A 26,589-nucleotide genomic window follows, 5' to 3' on the forward strand; every position below is an offset into this window, starting at 1 on the left:
TTTGAAATTTACAAAAACAACCATGAAATTGGTTCACGAAACCAGCCTCAAGCTAATCGAAGATATCCGCATTTTCAGAATAATTTAAGGTACCCTCAAAGGAATTTCAACCAAAATAATTCATACCAGATATATTCCAATCATACAGAACCGATGGAAGTGGGTCAATCAATCCAATTAACAAATAGGCCCAGTGCTATGCAAATAAACCAACCAGATGTTAGAAGTAACAGGTATAATTGGCAGACCAATTATCGACCAACCAATATACCAAAGAGGTTAATTGAAAGTGTACAAATAAGCACACAACCTCAGCCAAAAATTCAAAGAATAAATAATATTGGTGAGAACCATTTTTTAGGGTAAACTCAGATTTGCCTTATGTTATTAAAACCGATACAAAAACGGGGCAAATCTTTTGAATTCTTATAGATACAGGGGCAACCAGCTCATATATACGGGCTGGAATTTATCATAATAAAAACATTTTAGTAATTAAGAAGAGAGTAAGAACCATTCATGGTTCAGCTATAATAAAACACTTTCATAATATCAATCTGTTGGGTATACAGGAACGTTTTTATGAAACTGACAATTTAGAAAGCGATCTTTTAATTGGAATTAATTTCTTAAATAAAATCGGAGCCACGATTGATATCCCAAACAGAACATTGATTTACGGGGATAATAAAACAGAGAAAATAAATTTTCTCAATGATTTAATTATAGTAAACCCCTTGGGACAAAAACATCTTGAGACACCTACCAAAGATAATACTGGCAAAATTATCGAAAAAAATGTATCATGCCAAAATGAAATAAGAAATGATACTACGAATAAACAAATAATAAATGAAGCAAATGCTCATAATATTTTAAAAATAAATAATTTTGAAATGTCTAACGAATTATCTTATAACGATAAGGAAACAAAACATATCTGCATCCCATTGTTAAGAAAGGATGTTATTAAAATAATTAATCATCATCATCAAAACGTGAACATGGATTTACCTTTTAGAACAGATATTAAAGCAGAAATTAGGACTGAGGATGATAAACCTATATGGTCAAAACAATATCCTTATTCAATATCTGTTATATTTTGTTAATAAGGAAATCGAAAGTTTGCTAGAAAAAGGAATTATACGGCATAGTAAAAGCCCATATAATTCTCCCGTTTGGGTCGTTCCTAAAAAAGGAATAAATGAAGACGGAAGTCCGAAATTAAGAATGGTCATTGACTTTAAAAAAATAAATGAAAAAACTATAACCGACAGATATCCAATGCCTAATTCCGAGGTGATTCTCTTTAATCTGGCAGAATCGAAATACTTTTCCACAATAGATTTAGAGTCTGGATTTCATCAGATATTGATGGAGCAAAAGGACATAGAGAAAACAGCATTTTCTGTAAATAACGGAAAATATGAATATTTAAGAATGCCATTCGGACTTAAAAATGCTCCAAGTATATTTCAGAGAGCAATGAATAATATATTACACGAATGTATAGGAAAATTTTGTCACGTATATGTTGATGACATAATAGTATACTCAAAAACCCTAGAAATATATAGTGAAAACCCTCGAAAAAGCACATATGAAAATATCTATAGAAAAATCAAAATTTATAGAAACCGAAGTTGAATTTTTAGGATACGTTGTATCTCATAAGGTTATAAAAACTGATCCCAAAAAAGTAGAAACAATAAAAAATTACCCATTTCCTAAGACGTTACGATCACTTAGAGGATTTTTAGGATTAACGGGATACTATAGGAAATTTATAGAGAATTTTGCAACAATTGCTAAACCATTAACAAAACACTTAAAGGGAGAAAATGGTCAAATTTCGCAGTATATGTCTAAGAAAACAATTATTAATCTTGAACAAGAAGGCATAGCAGCCTGTGAAACCTTAAAAAGAGTAGGCAACCTACTTTGGACTGAGTAGGCAATTGAACAGTAAAGTCCTCTCTCGACGAACCAAAATCAAGCTCTACAAGTCGCTTATCATTCCCGTCCTGCTTTACGGTGCAGAAGCTTGGACGATGTCAACATCAGATGAGACGACACTAGGAGTTTTCGAGAGGAAAATTTTGCGCAAGATTTATGGTCCTCAGAACATTGACAACGGCGAATACCGCAGACGATGGAACGATGAGCTGTACGAGTTATACGACGACATTGATATAGTTCAGCGAATAAAAAGACAGCGGCTACGCTGGCTAGGTCATGTTGTCCGAATGGACGAAAACACTCCAGCCCTGAAAGTGTTCGATGCAGTATCCGCCGTAGGAAGCCGAGGAAGGGGAAGGCCTCACTCCGTTGGAGGGACCAGGTGGAGAGCGACCTGGTTACACTTGGGATCTCCAACTGGCGCCGAACTGCGAAGGAGAGAGATAGAGGTGGCGCACTATCGTCGATTCGGCTAAACGGTTGCAACGCCAATCACATACATACAATATGCTTCTAATGCTAGGAAATGAAGTTGTAAAGCCACACGTAGTAAATGCCATACACTGCGAATTTCCCGTTTTGGTTTGGTAACAGACGTTGTGAACAGGGATGAGGAAAAAGAGATTGCAACAATGGAACATAATAGGACACATAGAGCTGCCCAAGAAAATATAAAGCAGATTCTGCATAATTATTATTTCCCAAAAATGGGCAAGATTGCAGCAGAAGTTGTTATGAACAAAGTGTGCAGAAATGCGAAATACGATAAGCACCCAAAGAAACAGGAAATGGGTGTTACACCTAGTCACTCGCTCGTACGAGAATAAAAGAAGTGATTCTGTGGCATCTCGCACCATCGTAGAAGCCAATTGAAATTGTTCATTCAGGTTCACATATTTCCCGGATATTGCTGCAAGGCTAAAACATCCCCAGCACGAGCATCTAGAGCGGAGTAACGCCCATCGCCAGAATGGGATCTTCGAAGTAAAGGAAAAGAAAGGTTCTAGTAAATTTCAACAAAAGGTTGGGCGACAGACTCTGAATTAATAGACTACTCGTACGCGGTCAACATGGCAATCATGGACGGTAGTACAATAATTTGAAACGAGACGACTTATATAAGTCATATATCGAACTAACGGAGAAACTGTTACAATCATACAGAAACAGATCAACGCTCATACAAATACAGTTAATCAAACTATTAATGCAATGAAAAAGGAAAAAGAAACAGATACTTCTCATTTTTATGAAACACTTTTAACACTTTAATAAACTACATGCAATCATCCTGGCAAAATTTAACATAATAAGCCCTGCCATTCTTGACGCAAGTGATTTAGAAATGGTTATGAAAGATTTCACAGGAGTTACAATAATTCAATTACTGTTGTATAGCTAGGGTTAAGGTTTTAGCAAATAAGAAAATAATGAAGTTTGTAATCGGTTTTCCTAGACTTAAGTTATTATGTAAAAATATTACTAATTTTTTTCGTCTCGCATACTGGCCGTATACTGCACTTGTTGGACAACACCACAACGCTGTTACTTATTGCCTCGATACTCCAATGCACAGTGGTTCGGCTTGTATGAAGGCGGGGTTATAAATACTTCCCGTTGAGAAATTGAAATTTTACTTCTTAACGCGCTGTTAAAATAAAAATTTTCAACTACTCAGCGTCGCGTGAGGCGTCAGGCGTGAGAATTTGACAGTAATTTGCCGCAGCCGATTTTATGTAGGGAAGGCAGTAAGAAATAATAACTTGCATACATATAAATATGTTTGTATTTGTATGTATATATTAGTTGAGAGCATGCGTGCCTCATATAAATGTATTTGTTTTGCAAGTATGCGTGCCACATATAAATGTACAGTACTTTTCGTTTAATTGCACATCAAAATTTGTACAAATTTTAGTTCAATTAACAGGGGAATCAATTAACAGATACTCGCTTAATTGAACAATTTGTTCAATTAAAAGAATCCCGTTTAAATGAACAGTTTGTTCAATTACAGGAATCACGCTTATTTGGACCATTTGGTGAATTAAGCGATTACGTGGGAATCAAAATTTGAAAGTTGTTTGTCTTATTAAATAGTACAATATTAAAATATTATCGAAAATGATGAAATCTAATATATGATTAAAATTTCAAGAATGTAAAACTTTAAACGGATTTATCTCAAAACTCGAGTTTTGAAGTCAGTGGACACGATTTCTTGAAAAGAAATGAAGCGATCTGTTGAAAAATTTCCACTCATCTTTATTACAACTATTTTTCGAGTTAGTATATGGCAAAAATTTGACCACAAAAGTTAGTTTTTTTGTTTAAAATCTATCAAAAATTCAGTTTTTAATCTTTTCTTTTTTCCTTCGTTCATTAACAACAAATATTTTTGGTTTGTTGATTTGGATGAACCAATAATGAGCTATGATGTCCACGGCAAGAACCTTTATGGAAGATGAGGTACCAATCGAAATTTGTAAATATAAATTTCACAAAGTACTGTTTAAATATGTATCTTTAATATGCTGAATGAAATATATAATTGTATAAATTAAAAAAAAAATATAAATATACTCATGTTTTCAACCTCTTAAACCCACCTAACCCCTGAAAGGAAACTGCATAACGTGAAAGTTTTTTCAAATATTTGAATATTTTTTACCATTATAGGAAAAAATGCAATAACAATTTTACGTACTAACATAGGTATCTATGAATATATTTATGTACACATGTATATATATTTGTTATTTAAATTTATTATTAAAAAATTATACAAGAAGATTAGTTTTTTCAACAATATTATTTGGTGGAATTAACCAGGTAAATTTAAAAGGAAAATGATTTTTGATGACATATATTTTGAATAAACTAAGCGGGAAAATCAATTAACCGAATCCAATCAACCGAGAAAATTTACATGTGCTTTCATATGCTATATTTTTTGCCCGATAACACCGTTCAATTAAACGGGGAAACCAATTAACCATAGAGTCAATTAAACGAAAAATACTGTATGTTTATTTATGTACACAAATTTATGTTTTATAATACCGCGGCTTTGCTGAGATTAAAAAGTAAACATGTTCAATGATATTTGAACACCCACGCTTCGAACAGAAATAACAGACAAATTAATTTTTGCTAATGTTTACAGTACATAGCGGTAATATGTTAACTGAAAATTACCCGTCTTGATTAAGATTGTCACATAATACCAAACAATTTTTACTTGATGAAAATCTGAATATTTTTTTTTTTTATTTTGTCAAGTGCACGTAATAGGGTTGTAAGAACCAATGAAGGTAGCGGAATAAAACTTTACAAAAAATTCTGTATTTCAGGTGTGGCATCACTTGTGGAAAAATTATGTGTGTGAATTGGATATCGAACATGAAGAACTCAATGCCTAAGGGTAATTCGGTAAATCTCTAAGATAGACCTGCAGAAGTGCACCGCCACTCAAAATACACCGCGTGCTTACTCGCATATTTCTCATACTTGTGTATCAAAAACACTTAGCCAAATATGTCGCGGTGGTTTTAACACTCACAGAATTTTTCCACTTAGCTCAAAGCGGTTAAAAAAACACTTAACTCTCTTCTGCTTATTCATGTTATTACTTAAGCTGAGCGACAACACAAAAAAAGCGGTTTGAGTAAATGACATTCTCAAATTTTAGCAACTCTCTGAGTATTGAGTTCATTTAATACTTTGTTGTTCTTTGCACGCTCGTTTTGTGTGTTTGTATGTGATTTACACGAGTGGCAGATCGAGCAGCCGAAGACGCTGTCATCCATGTGCTAAACCCCTGTAAGAAACAGCTGAAGGTCAAATGATCATCAAAACAATAATTAGTGTGTATATGCATGGACAAGAAATAATAATCGCTTTTTTCCAAAAGCAGACTTTGACTATATTAAAAAGGGATATAAATATTTAAATTTTACATGCTAAAAAAATGTTTAATTCTAATTATCGTACGAACAGTCAAAAGGTTGACCTTGTTCTTGCAGGGAATGTTCCACAACGAATGACACACTTGCGTCAGCATACATAAAACAACAAAAAAGTTTGCAGTTCTTAATAAACAACGCACAAAAACCTGAAGCACGACAAAAAAAGAATACACGAACAACAATACAATAGTAAACACTCAAGTACACGCGCTACTGGTGATGAGTGTGTCTTGCTTTTTCCTTTGCTGGTCTTGAGTATGATCACCACTTGTCAGTGAAAATCAAAAAGAAGAATATGTAAAAGAAATACAATTAATTTGCAATAGCAAGTATACGACTGCCTCAGTAGCTTCTCCACTCATAGTTCTTTGAGTAGATGTTAGCTCACAATGCATGTCTATGAGTGTGAGTGGACACCGCCATCGCTTTTGAAGCAAGTTTACTCTAAGTACGGAAATTAGTCACTCATGCAGTTCTCTGATGTGTGTCTATGTACCAAAAATTGGTCATAACTTCCCGGAGCTCAGTTGTAATTAAAATTTCCAAAGCAAATAGATCAGGGTGTTTATTAATGAGCTACTATTCGCTTGATGTAAAATAACAATATTTATAATCATATATACGTAATCATGTAAATACTGAAACAATTTGAGCTTACCTTTTCAGATACAAGTAAAGCCACATATGTTATTGATCCCAAATTTGTATTTAGCATATCAATCGGGAATTTAACTACTGCAGTTTTTGTTGGATTGTGTGAAGCAAATGAGTCAACTGCTATATTTTGAACTTCCTGGTCATCTAACTTTTCAGGTACTGTTGATGAAATTCGAATGTTATATAAATCTCTTTTTTGTTAAGGAATACAAAATTATTATTAGTATAAAAAAATTATGTAATATTAACCGTTATATAGGATATAACGCTCACCGGAAATTTGTAAATCGTATTATTTGCCGACCTGCTGAATGGCAGTGAAAGTACAACACCAGGAGATGGCGAACCCGATTCCCCAATCCACAATTTGTGCCAATTACCGTGGAGTTATCGCGCGTACTGTGTGAAAGACTAAAGCCTACAGTCAATAAACTGATTGGACCATATTAGTGTGGCTTTAGACCTGGAAAATCCACAACCAACCAGATAATCCCCATGAGCCAAATCTTGGAGAAGATCGGTAAAAAGAGGATCGACATGCCCCACCTTTTTGTCGTGAATGAGGACAAGACGAAATATCTCCTGTCATCAAGCAAACAGTCGGCGCACTCTCGTCTTGGCTCCCACGTCACTGTTGACAGTCATAACTTCGAAGTCGCAGATAATTTCGTATACCTGGGAGCCAGCATCAACAACACCAACAATGTCAGCATCGAAATCCAGCGCTGTATAACTCTTGCCAACAGGTGCTACTTTGGACTGAGTAGGCAATTGAACATTAAAGTCCTCTTGCGGCAAACCAAAATCAAACTCTACAAGTCGCTTATCATTCCCGTCTTGATTTATGGTGCAGACCGCAGACGATGGAACGATGAGCTGTACGAGTTATACGAAGACATTGACATAGTTTAGTGAATAAAAAGACAGCGGCTACGCTGGCTAGGTCATGTTGTTCGAATGGACGAAAATACTCCAGCTCTGAAAGTGTTCGATGCGGCACCTGCCGTAGGAAGCCGAGGAAGAGGAAGGCCTCCATTCCGTTGGAGGGACCAGGTGGAAAGCGACCTGGTTACTCTTGGGATCTGCAACTGGGGCCGAACTGCGAGGGAAAGAGAGGACTGGCGCGATTCATCGATTCGGTTAGAACCGGCTAAACGGTTTCCACGCCAATCACATACATAAAATATTAGGTAAATCTCACATCTTTTGTGTACTGCAGATATGGTTTATATATGTAGCTTTTTTGGTTTGCGAGGTATATACAAAAAAACTATTTGGGGGTGGGGACATGCCAAGTTAAAAGAAATTTATCCAAACATGCCCCTCCTTGGTGTGATCCTCTGTACCAAATACTACTTTCACAATTTTATTTATGGGCCAATAGCAACAATCCCACGGTCCCAAGGAACATATGTACCAAGTTTCGTCAAAACATCTTAATTGTTACTCAATTTATCTGTTGCACGGATAGATAGAAATCCGGATTTCAACTCGTCTCGTCATCCTGACTATTTATATATATACTACCCTTTCAGCACTGAAACCTACTTTTTGGCATCTTGAAACGAAGCATTATTTGGCCATAAAGACGGTTCTTCGTTCAGAATACTATCATCATTTGAATCCGGTTGAACAACGCTTTTATTATGACTGAAAAATAAAGAATGTTATTAATATCCTACTGAAATGGGATACTCGTAGTAGCGTTTACCATGGGTTGACGGATTTTCTTTGGTTACATTCGAGCCCTGGCTTAACATAGGATGAATAAGCAAATATTTTACAGAGGTAAGAAGTGCTATTTTGCATTTTGGGGATATTGCTGCCGCTAGCGCCTCAATTAAGGAAGACCCAAATCAGTCTCTAATACGTCGTTCCCAAGCGTTGGCCATCTCTGTGACGATAGTGTGTCGTATTTTACAAAAAGATCTGAACCTACATCTTTACAAGATCCATTTAACACATAAACTGAAGCAGCTTGACCACCAAAATCGTCCGTCCACACGTACTTCATGAGTCACCATTGCATACCGAAAAAATTTTGGTTTGGAACGGTTGAGAGGCCGGCGGCGTCATTGGGCCGTACTTCTTCCGTGACGGTCAAGACCTGCACGTTACAGTGAATGGGAATCGCTACCGCTCAATGATAACAATGATGATATGGACTTGGACAATATGTGGTTCCAACAGGATTGCGCCACAAACCACTTAGAAAATGTCATAATCGATTTATTGAAAACCAAGTTTGGTGAACGTGTTATATCATGAAATGACCTAGTTATGAATGCATTTTTAAGTGAAAGGTCTATATTTTATGTTCCAATATTAATAAAAGCTAATTTGTGTGGTATTTTTTTAAATTAATGCTTTTCTTTACCTTGTCTTTTGGATATTTTGTATCCGTCTTTATTATGTTTAGTTAAAGTAGGCATTCGATCTTACACCATGAAAATAGGTAAAATCGGATTATTTTACCATATTAAATTGGATTATATGGGAAGTAGGCGTGGTTGTGAACCGATTTCGTCCATTTTTCTTTGGAATTATAAGGGTGTTGAAAAGATATCAATTACCGAATTTCAGTGGAGTAGATATCAATTACCGAATCGGTCGAGTAGTTTCTGAGATATAGTTTTTGACCCATAAGTGGGCGACGCAACGCCCATTTTCCATTTTGTTAAAAATCTGAGTGCAGCTTCCTCCCACCATTTCTTCTGTAAAATTTAGTGTTTCTGTGATTTTTTCACTTTTTCATTTTTGTAAATAGCAGTGATTTACAACCGCCATGGCAGTTCAGTAATCTGAGTTCGATCACTGTAGCTATAGAAAAGTTCAGTGCTTTTATTCGAACACAGTACATATAGAAGTTCAGTAATTCTAATTCTATCATTGTAGCAATAGCAGTTCATTAATTTTAATTCGATCACTGTAGCAATAGCAGTTTAGTGATTTTAATTCGATCACTACAGCTAAGCAGTTCGAAAAGTAGCAATCACTGTTCAGTGGTAATCACAGCTCAGTAGCAATAGAAGTTCGAAAAGTAGCAATCACAGTACAGTAGCAATAGCAGTTCGAAAAGTACCAATCACAGTGCAGTAACAATAGCAGTTCGAAAAGTAGCGGTCACTGTTCAGTAGCGATCACAGTTCAGTTGCAATAGCAGTTCGAAAAGTAACAATCACAGTACAGTAGCAATAGCAGTTCGAAAAGTAGCAATCACTGTTCAGTGGTAATCACAGCTCAGTAGCAATAGCAGTTCGAAAAGTAGCAATCACAGTACAGTAGCAATAGCAGTTCGAAAAGTACCAATCATAGTTCAGTAGCAAAAGCAGCTCGAATAGTAGCGGTCACTGTTCAGTAGCAATCACAGTTCAGTTGCAATAGCAGTTCGAAAAGTAACAATCACAATTCAGTAGCAATAGTAGTTCGAAAAGTAGCAATCACTATTTAGTAGCAATCACAGTTCATTAGCAATAGTAGTTCGAAAAGTAGCAATCACAGTTCAGTGATCACAGTAGCAATTTTAATTGCGATTTCGATAATTTTGGGTACGGTGATTACAAAAGCAGGTAAATTTTGGATATTGTTAAAATTAATAAAAATGTAAATGTAAAAACTTAAAAAAAAAAAACGTACGAGTACGAGTACAAATTCTTATAAATTCGTTTTTTTGTTGCGATCGCAATAGCAATATAAAATCACAGTGATTTAAAAATAGCAATCACTGAAATCATAGAGATTCAAAAATAGCAATATCGCTCATTACTAATCGAAAGCAACAGCGAAGCAAGAAGCAAAAAAAATGAAAACGGCGACTTTTGCTACTTTTTGATTTTTGCTGCTGCTTCGACTGCGGTTTTCTAATTTAATTTATAGTTCGACCAGGGCATAATACAAAATTTGGAATTTTACTATCGAGTCAGAATTTTAATAGAGTCCACATATCGTATGGAGGCGCACAAAAAACACGATATAACACAGAATACATGTTTCAACGTATGTACATTAAAATTTTGCGTAGTAAATAAATAAAACTGTTTTTAAAACTATATGATGTCTGTCTGCCCGTCCGTCTATTCGTGCAACGGAGTAAAAATTTACACATCTCTGAAGCTTAGTACATGTGTTCTTTGGCACCTTAAGAAGGTTGGTATTGTAGATGGGCGATATCCGGAACAAAATCGCAATAACCGAAAACCTATAATATGATATAACTAAGCCAAGAATGATAGAAGACAAGATTACGACATAGTGACACTCTCAGGACCCACGAAAGAGAATAGGCAACATAAAATTTGTCAAATGGAAAACGGAAATGTGAAACATAATGAACCAAATTGAATAATGTGCAGTTAAAATATCACAATGAACGTGATTCTTAAAATCGTCATCTATAAAATGATCCAATATAATAATGCGTATTTATAATTAAAATTATATGTTTTGTTACAAAAACACTAGCCTTGACTTCCGCTCTTTGTTTTGGTTTCATTGTTTTGTACCACCGTGCAATTTGTCAATTTTTCTTTCGTTTTTTGTTTTGCTCGCGTGTTCTGGGGTCGTGAGCGCGTCACTCAACAGGAAATTAAAACCCAAAAAAGCTAACTGTAAACGAATGTCGTAATCTTGTAATCTGTGACTAAGCCATAAATAAAGTCTCACTAGGGAGGGACATACTAGGATGAATTTATTTTGGGAAAGTGGGCGTGACTCTGCTTATATGTATTAAGTTTTTCCTCCAAAATTACTAAATGTGAACGAGATGGGGTGTGGTTTATCACTACCTTTTAGACACACTAACAGCGAATCTTCGAAAAGTAATCACATTCTTTCATATGATATAAATAACAAATTGTTTATTATTATTAATGAGGATACACAAGCAATAGGTTTTATACTCTCGCAAGAAAGTTGCTAGCAACAAAATTGCTACGAGTATTATAGTTTTGTTCTCATAACGGTTGGTTGTAAGTCCTAAAACTAAACGAGTTAGATATAGTTTTATATATTTCAAAATGATCAGGGTGACGAGTAAAGTTCAAATCGTGATGTCTGTCTGTCCGTGCTTGAGTAAATATTGAGATATCTTGATGAAACTTGGAAGAGGTATTTCTTAGCACCATAACAAGGTTAAGTTCGAAGATGGGCGTAATCGGACCACTGCCACGCCCACAAAATGGCAATAACCGAAAACATATGAAAAGGTATAACTCAGCTATAAATTAAGCTATTGAAGTAAAATTTGGTATGAATGGTCCCACTATCAAGGAGCATAGGCGGATGTCATTTTTTTGGGGAAGTGGGCGTGGCCCTCCCCCTACTAAGTTTTTTGTACATATCTCGCAAACTACTAAAGCTGCATCTAGAGTCGTTTCTTATCCAATCTAAAAATGGAGGAAATCGGATTATAACCACGCCCACCTCCCATACAAAGGTTATGTTGAAAACTACTAAAAATGCTTTAATTCATTAAGGAAAACCATCAGAAGCCTTGAATCTCATTATAAAGATGGTCCAGAAGTGCTTCACTCAAAATGGTATAACAAATTTTAAATGGGCGTGGTCCATATCTCCGAATCTACTCGACCAATTTCATAGATATTTGGTTCACATTATCTTCCTAGCTTCCCAATGATATGTTGTGAAAATAGTCCAAATCGGTTCACAACCACGCCTACTTCCCATATACCGGAACTCTGCAGTCGGTCTGAAAAGTTTACTTTACAATATATAAAGTTTGTACTAGTGAAGAACGGAACAGAACTTTGCAAAAATACTGTATTTAAGAATCGAAATCATAAGTTTTCAAGACCCTATATATCGAATATGAGTACCTCAGTACTTCTAACAATTGTTTTAAAGAAACTATTGTTAAGTCTCTCAGATATTTTCAGGGAATATTCCTTCTAATAATCTGTCTCCGTGCCAACAATGGGTGAAGTCGGGTCATAACTTCATCTATCTCCCATATACTTAATATTAGGGGTTTCAAACTTTCAATGCACTTCATACCATATATATGTCGAATATGTGAGTCAAATTGTTTGTTATATTAATAAATTTAAATAAATAAATTGCGAGATTATAAAATGTTCGGTGACACTCGAACTTAGCCCTTCCTTACTTGTTTATATTTTAAATTAAGTCTTATAAAAATCAAGGTGTAAAAAAAGCGGGTGCATGTTTTGACCGTATGTTCGTGATGTTGTGTGTCAGTGATGTATAGTTGTATGTGTTAAATGTTGTGTGCTAGTGTGGTGACTGTGGATATATGTTCAAGTGGGGGGATGAATGAGACTGATTTAAACATCCTGTCACCCCTAGACGAATAAATTATGATATAGTTATTTGGGACGATTACATTAAAGCAGCCCTCAGATGTGGCACCGTTACGGCCGAACGCATGGTTGCCGTTGGTGTCCTGTCGGTGTCCATAATGGTCTGTATAATAAAGATTATTTTAGTTTTACATTGCGTTATAAATTAAATGGATGGTTGTGTCAAGATATATTTCATTAATGGGTCGTCATATTGATGTTAGTTTTTTGATATCTTTTACGATGTGTCGTATTTACGAGTTTTATATTTATTTGCATTATTGATTGGGTATATTTTAAGCGTTTATATTTTGTTTGGTAGAATTAGACCACGATCTCCAAGCTTTGACGACTTTTATGGAGTTTTCCATCGGCGGCTAAAATTATGATGGATAGTAATTCTTTTATCTGTTTAATGACGAAGCGACTCCACACGAGACTCAGGTTTGGCCAGAATGGGCGATCCTGTATGAAAATGTCCTGGAGTGAGGATTGTTAAGTCTGAGGGATCTTGCGAGAATGCGATATAGTTTAGGGTACTTAAGCTCATATAACTAGAGTCCGACCGATTAATCGGCCTTGGCATCGGCCAGTATCGGCCACAAAATTCAGCATCGGCCATATTTGGTCGATTCTTAGCCGATTCTCTCTACTTCTTTTGAATTAGTGATGAGCGATATTGCTATTTTTAATCACTGTGAATTCAGTGATTGCTATTTTTAAATCACTGTGATTTTAAATTGCTATTGCCATCACAACAAAAAAAACGAATTTATAAGAATTTGTACCCCGCATTTTTTTTTAATTTTTTTATATTTACATTTTTATAAATTTTAACAATATCCAATTATTACCTGCTTTTGTAATCTGAATTAACTAATTAATAAATTTTGGGTACATTTAACTGCTTTTGTAATCACCGTACCTAAAATTATCGGAATCGCAACTATAATTGCTACTGTGATCACTGAACAGTGATTGCTACTTTCGAACTGATATTGGTACTGAACAGTGATTGCTACTTTCGAACTGATATTGTTACTGAACAGTGATTGCTCCTTTCGAACTAATATTGGTACTTAACAGTGATTCCTACATTCGAACGATATTGTTACAGTGATCGAATTAGAATCACTGAACTGCTATTGCTGCAGTGATCGAATTAGAATCACTGAACTGCTATTGCTACAGTGATCGAATTAGATTTACTGAACTGATATTGCTGCAGTGATCGAATTAGAATCACTGAACTGCTATTGCTACTGTGATCGAATTAGAATTACTGAACTGCTATTGCTATAGTGATCGAATTAGAATTACTGAACTCCTATATGTCTTGTGCCCGAACAAAAGTACCGAACTTCTCTATAGCTACTGTGATCGAACTCAAATTACTGAACTCGAATTGCGATTGTAAATCACTGATATTTACAAAAATTGATCACAGTTGCTATATGCGATTTTTCAATCACAGTGAAAAAATCGCCGGTAGTGAAATATCGCTCATCCCTATTTTGAATTAGACTTACATAATTTTTTTTTTTATTTTACTTTTTGATTTCTTAAAAGCCAGAAATATAAATCCTTCTGTTCACCTTATAAAACAGAGTTTGATTCACATTTGCCTGAACCATGTATTCTTCACGATAATAATATTAAGTCTAGCATAAAGAACTTCATAATTTTTGAATTACATTAATTGTTACATTACTTAGAATAATCCGATTTATTTCAAATATGCACAGCATTGTTCAACAACTTGTTGAGCTTTTGAAAATAGTTGCATAATGTCACTCTTATTGAAACCCTTGTTGCAAAAAACTGGGAAAGTCTATTTTTAAAAGTTTCCCTTGAGACAAATTTTCATAATCAACATCATTCGCCATAGACGGGAACAGCTAGTAATCATTTCGTGCTAGTCTGGACTATGAGGTTCCTGCAAAAGATTGGGAGGTTTCTTTCTGGCCTTAAAGGAAAAAAGCTATATTGCTGACGTAGCAACTTGTTTTTAGAAAAGGAGAACACTTATTCTATCTACATATTATAAAAATGAATTATTTAGTTTTGAATATTAATTACATTAATAAACACCTTCATATTTACATATGGAGTGATTTTTTACTCATTCTGTGATGTTATTTGTGTTTCTTTTGTTACTATACTAGTTATACTCTCGCAACAAAGTTGCTAGAGAGTATTATAGTTTTGTTCACATAACGGTTGTTTGTAACACCCAAAACTAAACGAGTTAGATATAGGGTTATATATACCAAAGTGATCAGGGTGAAGAGTGGAGTTCAATTCCGAATGTCTGTCTGTCCGTCCGTCCGTCCGTCTTTGCAAGCTGTAACTTGAGTAAAAATTAAGATATCTTGATGAAACTTGGCACACTTATTTCTTGGCACCATAGGAAGGTTGCTTTCGGAAATGAGCAAAATCGAACCACTGCCACGCCCACAAAATGGCGAAAACCGAAAATACATAAACTGCCATAACTAAGCCATAAATAAAGTTATGAAAATGAAATTTGGAATATAGGATCCCATTAGGGAGGGGCACATTTGGAAGTAATTGTTTGGGGAGGTGGGCGTGGCCCTGCCCCCAAATAGGTTTTTTGTACATATCTCGGAAACCAATAGAGCTATATAAACCAAATTTTCTGCAGTCACTTTAGCCACTTCTTAATACAGTTAAAAAATGAAAGAAATCGGATACTAACCACGCCCACCTCCCATACAAAGGTTAGGTTGAAAATTACTAAAAGTGGGTTAACTCTCTAACGAAAAACGTCAGAAACACTAAATTTCACATAAGAAATGGCAGATGGAACCGACCGATTTCAATGAAACTTGGTTTGTAAAAGTTTCCTTACATCCCAATGATATGTTGTGAAAATAGGCCAAATCGCTTCACAACCACGCCTACTTTCTATATTCCAGAACTTTGAAGACGATCTGAATCGTTTACTTTACAATATATAAAGTAAGCACTGGTGCAGATATCGGTGCAGAACTTTGCACAAATACTAAGTTTATAATGTGGCAGCTCCATTCTAAAAATCGCCGAAATCGGACCATAGGTTTTTAAGGTCCCATATATCGAACATGGGGGATGGGGTCATATGTAGAAGTTCACGCAAGTGAGGAAAGTTTCTGATTGCCATTCACTTGGGAGTGGCCAGGAACGATTCTTTTGCATATGACTCAAGCAGCTCACGACTTCCGGTTTTAGACCAAGTATCCCCTGGGTAGCTAACAGACATCCGTTTGGAGGCGAGCTAAAGTGAGAAGGCGAAGCCCGCTTGTGCGGTTGTGCGTAGGGCTTGGAACCCACCACATAAAAAAATCTCCCCAATGAAAACAAACACCGAGCCTCGGTTGAGAAACCCCCCTTTTGATGACGACCCCTGCAAACGTACTAAGGATCATGATTTGAGGGCATGCACCTGGAATGTCCGGACTCTTAATTGGGAAGGTGCCTCTGCCCAGATGGTTGCTGTCCTCATACAACTAAAGGCTGACATCACCGCCATCCAAGAAGTGCGATGGACGGGACAAGGACGGACGAAGGTGGGTCCTTGTGACATCTACTACAGCGGCCATATAAAGGAGCGCAAATTCGGTGTTGGATTTGTGGTGGGAGAGAGACTACGTCGCCGAGTCCTGGCATTCACCCCGGTGGATGAACGTCTTGCCACAATCCGCATCAAAGCGAGGTTCTTCAACATATCGCTGATTTGCGCCCACGCCCCAACAGTCGGAAAATTCAGCCTCCATGACGAAACATCGCCAAACGGCCTGAGGCTGATCGACTTCGCTGGGGCCCGAAATATGGTTGTCTGTAGTACCAGATTCCAGCATAAAAAAATTCATCAAGCAACGTGGCTGCCCCTTATCGAAACACGCGCAATCAAATCGATCACGTTGTGATAGACGGAAGACATGTCTACAGTGTTTTAGACGTGCGTACGCTCCGAGGACCAAACATTGACTCGGACCATTATCTAGTAGCAGCAAAGATACGCACTCGCCTCTGTGCAGCAAAGAACGCCCGTCAACAAACACAAGGAATGTTCGACGTCGAAAAGCTGCAATCACAACCGACAGCCGAACGATTTTCTACTCGACTTGCACTCCTGCTCTCTGAGAGCACTCATCAGCATCTCGATATAAGGGAGCTGTGGAACGGCATCTCAAACTCATTGCATACCGCTGCAGCCGAAACAATTGGTCTCCGGCAACGCCAAAAAACCAGTTGGTACGATGAGAATTGTCGTTCCGCAGTGGAGAGAAAACAGACTGCCTACCTCGCAACGTTGCGATCGACCACAACACGTTCGGGGTGGGATAGATATCGAGAACTGAAGAGGGAAGCGAGACGCATTTGCAGACGTAAAAAGAAAGAGGCCGAAATGCGTGAGTATGAAAAGCTTGAAAAGCTGGCCGACATGGGTAATGCTCGAAAATTTTATGAAAAGATGAGGCGATTAACAGAAGGTTTCAAGACCGGAGCATTATCATGTAGGGACCGAGGAGGTAATCTGGTAACGGATGTCCAGAGCACACTGGGATTATGGAGGGAACACTTCTCCGACCTGCTCAATGGCAGTGAAAGTACAACACCAGGAGATGGCGAACCCGATTCCCCAATCGATGACGATGGAATAGATGTTCCATTACCCGGCCATGAAGAAATTCGAATAGCAATTACCCGCTTGAAGAACAACAAAGCGGCGGGGGCCGATGGATTACCGGCAGAGCTATTCAAATACGGCGGCGAAGAACTGATAAGGTGCATGCATCAGCTTCTTTGTAGAATATGGTCGGAAGAAAGCATGCCTGACGATTGGAATCTTAGTGTGCTCTGCCCAATCCATAAGAAGGGAGACCCCACAATCTGCGCCAACTACCGTGGTATAAGTCTCCTCAATATCGCATATAAGGTTTTGTCGAGCGTATTGTGTGAAAGACTAAAGCCCACCGTCAACGAACTGATTGGAGCTTATCAATGTGGCTCTAGACCTGGAAAATCCACAATGGACCAGATATTCACCATGCGCCAAATCTTGGAAAAGACCCGGGAGAGAAGAATCGATACTCACCATCTTTTTATCGATTTTAAAGCTGCCTTCGATAGCACGAAAAGGAGCTGCCTTTATGCCGCGATGTCTGAATTTGGTATCCCTGCAAAACTAATACGGCTATGTAAGCTGACGTTGGCAACACCAAAAGCTCCGTCAGGATCGGGAAGGACCTCTCCGAGCCGTTCGATACCAAACGAGGCTTCAGACAGGGTGACTCACTATCGTGCGACTTCTTCAATCTATTGCTGGAAAAAAATAATACGAGCTGCAGAACTAAATAGAGAGGGTACAATCTTCTACAAGAGTGTACAGCTCCTGGCGTATGCCGATGATATTGATATCATCGGAAGCAACAACCGCGCCGTTTGTTCTGCGTTTTCCAGACTAGATAAAGAAGCGAAGCGTATGGGTCTGGTGGTGAATGAGGACAAGACGAAATATCTCCTGTCATCAAACAAACAGTCAGCGCACTCGCGTCTTGGCTCCCACGTCACTGTTGACAGTCATAACTTTGAAGTTGTAGATAATTTCGTTTATCTGGGAACCAGCATTAACAACACCAACAATGTCAGCCTTGAAATCCAACGCAGAATCACTCTTGCCAACAGGTGCTACTTTGGACTGAGTAGGCAATTGAAAAGTAAAGTCCTCTCTCGACGAACCAAAATCAAACTCTATAAGTCGCTCATTATTCCCGTCCTGATGTATGGCGCTGAAGCGTGGACGATGACAACATCCGATGAGACGACTCTTGGGGTTTTCGAGAGAAAGGTTTTGCGCAAGATTTATGGTCCTCTAAACATTGGCAACGGCGAATACCGCAGACGATGGAACGATGAGCTGTACGATTTATACGACGACATTGACATAGTTCAGCGAATAAAAAGACAGCGGCTACGCTGGCTAGGTCATGTTGTACGGATGGAAGAAAACACTCCAGCTCTGAAAGTATTCGATGCAGTACCCGCTGGAGGAAGCCGCGGAAGAGAACGACCTCCACTCCGGTGGAAAGACCAAGTGCAAAGTGACCTGGCTTCACTTGGTGTTTCCAGTTGGCGCCAAAAAGCAAAAAGGAGGAATGAGTGGCGCGCTCTGGTGGATTCGGCTATAATCGCTTAAAGCGGTTCCTACGCCAAATATATATATATATATATATATATCGAACACGAGAACCTCGGTGCTTCTAACCTAATATTATGGTTTCCAACTTTCAATGGACTTTATACAATATATATGACGAATATGTGGGTCAAATTGGGTATTATATAATATAAATAAAGTTAAATAAATAAATTGCGAGAGTATAAAATGTTCGGTTACACCCGAACTTAGCCCTTCCTTACATGTTTATTAAATAAATTTGTCCATGAAAGAATATATAACTATAGCCATAAATAAAGTTATGAAAATAAAATTTGGAACATAGGATCGCATGAGGGAGGGGCTCATTTGAATGTATTTTTTTTTTTTGGAAAAGTGGGCGTGACCACGCCCCCAAATAAGTTTTTTGTATATTTCATGCAAACCAATAAAGCTATATAAATCAAACTTTCTGCAGTCGTTTCTTTTAGAGGTTTCCTTATACAGTCCAAAACTGAAAGAAATCGGATAATAACCAAGCCCACCTCCCATACAAAGGATAGGTTGAAAATGACTAAAAGTGCGTTAACTCACTAACGAGAAACGTCAGAAACACCAAATTTTATATAAGAAATGGCAGAACGAGGCTGCACTGAGGTTTTTTTACAAAATGGAAAATGGGAAACGCCCACTTATGGGTCAAAAACCATATCTCAGGAACTACTAGACCGATTCAGTAAATAATATTTTCTTGACACCCTGATGACACTGGTGGAATATGGGAGAAATCGGTCCACAACTACGCCTACTTCCCATATAACTCAATTTTGAATCCTTCTGATTCGTTCACTTTATAATGTATACATAAGGAACCGATAAAGAAATAAAACTTTACACAAATACTGTATTTGAGCTGTGACATCACTTGTTTTCCACAAATCCAAAATCCAATTACATCTAGATATGCCCCTACCAAATTTTATAACTTTATTTATTTCTTAGTTATGACACTTAATATGTTTTCGTTTTTCGTAATTTTGTGGGCGTGAAAGTGGTCCGATTTCTTCCATTTTCAGTACCAAGTTTAATAAGGATATAGTAATCCCCATTTAAGTGCCCCTTCTTAACATGCAAGACTTTTGCGACACTTAAGTGGGAAAGACACTTAAATGAATCTTACTTACCAAGCATTTTCTCAAATACTTCGTTCAATTTTTTTTTTTTTTTGAATGAAAGTCACATTTATTTCCTATTAAAAACAAAAATTCTTATTAATAGCAATAAATATAAAGATAAAATCATTACAAAACTATGTATATGTTTTCCTTTTGGAAATTCTCAGTGCATTCAATGCCAAAAATTTTAAAAGCCACTTAAAAGAGGAAAATTGCACACGATTTTGTATTTGTTGCCTAAATATTACAGGCATTTAAGCGGGAAAGGCACTTAGGAGGAGGCTCTTAAGCGGGGAATTGTATATGTAAATTTAGAGAAAAAGCAACGATGCCGCAAAATGTTGACACTTAAGCGGGAAAGGCACTTAAACGGGGCTCGCATGGGCAGACAGACGGACAGACATCCGGATTTCAACCCCACTCCTCATCCAGATCATATATATACAGAGATAGTCAAAATTATTTACACTTCGCACGTTTTTTTACAAGTTTCACATAAAAAGCTTTCGCTTGTTGTTGTTGTTGTCGCAGGGTAACAAAATGCTATGTTGTTGTAAACCTTGATCTATTATTAAAAAGAAGGACACGAAATATTACAAGGGCAATTTAAAGATAACTGGGCGGAAACCTGTGATAACTCAAAGAGAAAGCAGAAGATTAGTAGGAACTGTCATACAAAATCCCACAATTAGTCCTGTTAATATTGCAGCAGCATCGAATCAGCATATTGCATGAACAGTCAATGATGCTACACTGTTAAGGACATTTAAAAATAGTAACATAAATACCTACGTTGTACATAAAGTTGACCACTTCCGAAACCATGAAAGCTTTATTTCCGAAACCCAAAAAGCGATATGCCTCTCATTTGCCATTGATTGCATCCTAAAGCCTGTCGTGGGCAGATAAGGCTAAATTTTAGTTCCAGGGCTTCTTTAGTAAACGCTTTATGCATTTCCCACGTGAAAAGAAGAATAATGCAGTTTAGACGCTAAATAGAGTCGGGAGAGACATTATGATTTTTTGAAATTTTTTTGAAAATTTTCTTTACTTCTGTTTTGAAGATTTGGTACTAATACAGGGACTCTAAATCATCCGGATATATCAGAATTCACATGACCATGTCATTGTAGTGGTTAATCGGCCTTTTCCAACTATTGACTACATTTTACAACAGGACAATGCTCCATTTCATAAAGGATCTTTACCTACAAAAGTTTTAAATGAAGCAAATCAGGTTGACCCTAAATCATCCGGATATATCAGAATTCACATGACCATGTCATTGTAGTGGTTAGTCGGCCTTTTCCAACTATTGACTACATTTTACAACAGGACAATGCTCCATTTCATAAAGGATCTTTACCTACAAAAGTTTTAAATGAAGCAAATCAGGTTGACCCTAAATCATCCGGATATATCAGAATTCACATGACCATGTCATTGTAGTGGTTAGTCGGCCTTTTCCAACTATTGACTACATTTTACAACAGGACAATGCTCCATTTCATAAAGGATCTTTACCTACAAAAGTTTTAAATGAAGCAAATCAGGTTGACCTCCACACAGCCCTCACTAAAACTTTAGTGAAAATGTTTGGTCTTTCGTTAAATATCAGAGGACACTAGATATAATAACCGAAATTACCGACATTTGGTCTAAATTAACAGTTAACTTAGCGCACAATTGTGTTGAATCAATTCGGACCATAAAGCAGGCTGTTATTGATGCCAAAGGCGGTGTAACCAATTATGAATTTATAGCTTTAGAATAGTAACTTAGACTAAACATTAAAATTAAAAAAAATTATCAATAAATAAGAACAGGATAATAGAGTTCAAGTTGTGTGTAAATACTTTTGACGCAAAAAAAATGTGTGTACATACTTTTGACTTTTCTCCGCCATATTTCTAGCAATTCTAGCCAAACTGACTTCATTCGCTCTGGAATAGATCAAGGTTTACAACAACATAGCATTGTGTGACCCTGCGACAACAACAACAAGAAGCGAAAGCTTTTTGTGTGAAACTTGTAAAAAAACGTCCGATGTGTAAATAATTTTGACTACCTCTGTATATTGAACCCAAATCAACGGTTTGTTTAGAAAACATTTATTACAATGTAAGTATTTAATAAAATCAGATAAAAATAAACAAAATAAACAATATCAGTAGGAAGCAGTTAAATCATGAAAAAGTTAAAATAACAAGTAAAGAAGGGCTAAGTTCGGGTGTCACCGAACATTTTATATTCTCGCAATTTATTTATTTAATTTTACTAATATAACAAATAATTTGACTCACATATTCGGATATATATGGTATAAAGTCCATTGAAAGTTTGAAAACCCTAATATTAAATATATGGGAGCTAGGGGAATTTATGACCCGATTTTACTCATCTTTCGCACCGAGACATATTATTAGAAGAAACATATTCCCTCAAAATTTCTTCTAAATATCTGAGAGACTTACCTATATTTTCGGTAAAAAATTTGTTAGAAGCACTGAGGTCCTCATATTCGATATATAGGGTTTTGAAAACTTATGGACCGATTTCGACGATTTTTAGAAGGACGATGCCACTCTTTAAATGCAGTATGTTTGCAAAGTTCTGTTCCGATATCTTCACTAGTGCTTACTTTATATATTGTAAAGTAAACGATTCAGATCGACTTCAAAGTTCTGGTATGTGGGAAGTAGGTGTGGTTGTGAAGCTATTAGGACTATTTTCACAACATATCATTGGGAAGCTAGCTAGAAGATATTATAAACCGAATTTCATTGAAATTGGTTGAGTAGTTCCTGAGATATGGTTTTTGACCCATAAGTGGGCGGAACCACGCCCATTTAAAATTTGGTATACCATTTTGAGTGCAGCCATTCTGTACCATCTTTATAATGAAATTTATGGTTTGTTGTGGTTTTCCTTACTGAATTAAAGCATTTTTAGTAGTTTTCAACATAACCTTTGTATGGGAGGTGGGCCTGGTTATGATCCGATTTCCTTCATTTTTGGACTGTATAAGGTAGTACCGAAATGAAACAACTCTAGAAAGTTTTCTTGATGTAGCTTTGGTAGTTTACGAGATATGTACCAAACACTTAGTAGGGGCGGGGCACGCTCACTTCTCCAAAAAATTACATCCAAATATGCCCCTTCTTATGGTGCCAAGAAACATGTCTTCCAAATTTCATCAAGATATCTCAATTTTTATTCAAGTTACAGCTTGCACGGACGGACGGACGGACAGACATCCGGATTTGAACTTTACTCGTCACCTTGATCATTTTGATACATATAACCCTATATCCAACTCGATTAGTTTTAGGACTTACAACCAACCGTTATGTGAACAAAACTAGAATACTTTACTTTAGCAACTTTTGTTGCGAGAGTATAAAAATTAGAATGCTTGATTATCAAAATAAATACGCATCAATTGAATAAAATTTCTTTGTATTTTATTTAAAATTTTGGGTTTAATAACAGCAAAATTCTGTTATATTTTGACATACATATATTATTTAAATTATTGCTTTACTCATTTTCAGCTATTCCTCGTCAATTGTATCGGTTTCTAACCCCTTTTCTGGTTCACTATCATCGATTTGATAAGATCTACATTTGTTATGTAGTGCACAACATACATTAATTATCTTTTTTTCTTTTAGTGGCTTATACAGCAAGGTACTTTTTAAACGACTTTTTAAAACTCCTATAACTCGCTTTATAATGTTACGCGCCTTTGTGTTTTGCTGGTTGAATCTGTGTTCTGGTGATCTTAATGTGTACTTCTTATTAATTAAAAAAATAATCACATTTTCAATTTCTTAATTTTAACAATACACAATTTACATGCTTTTGTAATCATAATTAGCTAATAAATTGTGAGCTGTGAAAGTGTGCGGACGTGTTTTAATGTGCTCCGTGATTTATTTGATTTATCTAATATAAAACAAATTAAATTAAATAAGCAAAACAACTAAAAACTCTCGCGGAAAATCAAAATCAAAACATTAAAAAACGAACTAAAACAAAAAGTTTAAAATCAATAAACAAATAATTAAACAAAGTGAGCAAAACAAACATGAGCCCTACGCAGCCTGAACAACAAAGTCGTTCACTCTTTGAATGCCTACTTCAACTGTTTTAAGCCTGCAAAATTTCCCATAAAAAATGGCAGATGAAAGCTGCACTCAGATTTTTTTACAAAATGGAAAATGGACTTGGCGTCGCCCACTTATGGGTCAAAAACCATATCTCAGGAACTACTCGACCGATTTCAATGAAACTTGGTTTGTAATAGATTCCTTACATCCCAATGATATGTTGTGAAAATAGGCCAAATTGCCTTTGAAAAAGAGGCAATATAGATGAAACTAAAATACAGTCCTACACTGAGAAAAGCTTTTTGGACATAGTGAAATTTTTGTCAAATAACAACAGGAATTATTATTCTTATCAACTGAAGAGCTCGAAAGGCCTAGTTGTTGTTGTAAAAGGCAGAAAGTCTTCGTAGATTTTAGCGAAGTCAAAGAAGCTCTTGAAGAATGCGGCATTGGAATTAAAACTTTTGTAAATATCTTCAACAGAAATAAAATACCACAACCCATGTTTAAAATTGAATTGATGCCGAATTCTAACCAACTTAAAAAAAACGAAACGCATCCCATATACAACTTAAAATATTTGATTCACAGTAGAGTAACTATTGAAGAACCTCATATAAGATACGGGCATACCAAATCTTATTGCACTCTACGCAGTGTTTATGTGGTATGTGGTAATTTACACACACCCTACATCAAAATGTACTCTTATAGCTGAGACAGACATGTAGTATATATATTGTAGTATGCTTCAGAAACCATATGTGTATCACCGGCTTTCCGAATTTTGTTTGAAAGCAAATGGTGTTCCGTACTACAATAGAGTTCTAGAAACCATTGAAATATTGTGGTGTTGTGAAATGTACTACAATGGATTGTATTTAACACACCGAAAGCTTTAAGCTCTTCTGCCACAATCATATGTTTTCTGACATTTTGACATACAGAAAATAAATAAAATTCAAAATTAATTGAAATCAAAAAACAAAATTTGAAAAAAATGATGTGAAAAATATGTAATATGTTTGTAATAATATGTAATAATTATAATGGACACAAATTTTTTAAGATTGCTTGGAGTTGTAACTAAGTCAGGATCAATTTTCCTGCCTGTTATTCATAATTATATTTTGCTTGAATTTATTTGCATCAGCTGATGGATGTAAACATAGTACAATACTAAATGTGTGTCACTATGCTGGTATATGGTTGAGCTTTTATTGTAGTACATATTGTAGTACAGAAACCATATGTCTGTCTTAGGCATTAAAAAAGAAGATACAAATAAAAAATGTAGTAATTGTGGAAGAAATCACACTGCTAACTACAGGGGCTGCCTTGTGTATAAAGATTTGAAATCAAAATTGTCGCTGGGAATTCAAGCTCGCCGTGACCAAATGATGAATATCCCTCGTAACGAAAATATAGAAATCACAGAATGCTAAGAATAGTCTTATCCAAGGAAGCTATGCAAATGTGGTAAAGGTCAGATTTGATGAAATCACAAAACCAAATGTTACAAACCTTATTATCTAAAAAGTGAGTATATTAAATATTTGTATATGGAATGCCAACGGTGTAAACCAACACAAACTGGAGATAATACGATTTCTGCCTGAAAAAGGCATAGATGTTATGCTGTTGTCAGTAACTCAACAAATTTTTTATACCGGGATATAGACTTCGAGTTACAAACCACTCAGATGGAAAGGCTCACGGTGGAACAGCAGTATTGGTTAGAAATCGGTTAAACCACCATGCTTTAGAACCGCATGCTACATCCCAGTTACAAGCTACATCAATATAATTGAAAAATCGGGGTTCGGACCTAAATCTAATGGATATATACTGTCCACTTCGTTTTCAAATTACAGATTGCGAATTTAAAGACTTTTTTGGAACCTAGGTCCAAGATTTCTAGCAGGTGGATATTACAATGCAAAACATGTCTTCAGGGGCTCACGTCTTATTAATACGAAAGGTCGACAACTGTACTACACTGTTATGAATAAGCAAAATAACCTTGATATAATATTTTCTGGTAAGCCGACATACTGGCCCAGTGATAGAAATAAAATACCATACTTAAAAGATTTTGCTGTAGTCAAAAATATAGATAGATCGCTCATAAGTGCAGACACATGTTCTGTTCATTCTCCTGTACTAATAAAGTTATGCAAACAGCTCATGATATTTGAGTATCTCTAACATCTCATAAAAGTAACTGGTTGAAAT

The 26,589-nt window shown here is 36.3% G+C and overlaps 1 protein-coding gene across 26 annotated transcripts in view; it reads right to left on the reverse strand.

The window, feature by feature from the left end:
• Positions 1-26,589, reverse strand: part of Ptprq_4 (phosphatidylinositol phosphatase PTPRQ) — a 474,745-nt gene that overhangs the window by 105,440 nt on the left and 342,716 nt on the right. For all 26 annotated transcript variants that reach the window (XM_054235185.1, XM_054235183.1, XM_054235189.1 and 23 more), the window contains one exon: positions 6,589-6,746. In XM_054235185.1, the coding sequence (XP_054091160.1) occupies positions 6,589-6,746 (158 nt within the window). The remainder of the gene's footprint in view (positions 1-6,588; positions 6,747-26,589) is intronic.

The sequence above is a fragment of the Zeugodacus cucurbitae genome, chromosome 6 (genome assembly GCF_028554725.1).
Source record: "Zeugodacus cucurbitae isolate PBARC_wt_2022May chromosome 6, idZeuCucr1.2, whole genome shotgun sequence".
NCBI lineage: Eukaryota > Metazoa > Arthropoda > Insecta > Diptera > Tephritidae > Zeugodacus > Zeugodacus cucurbitae.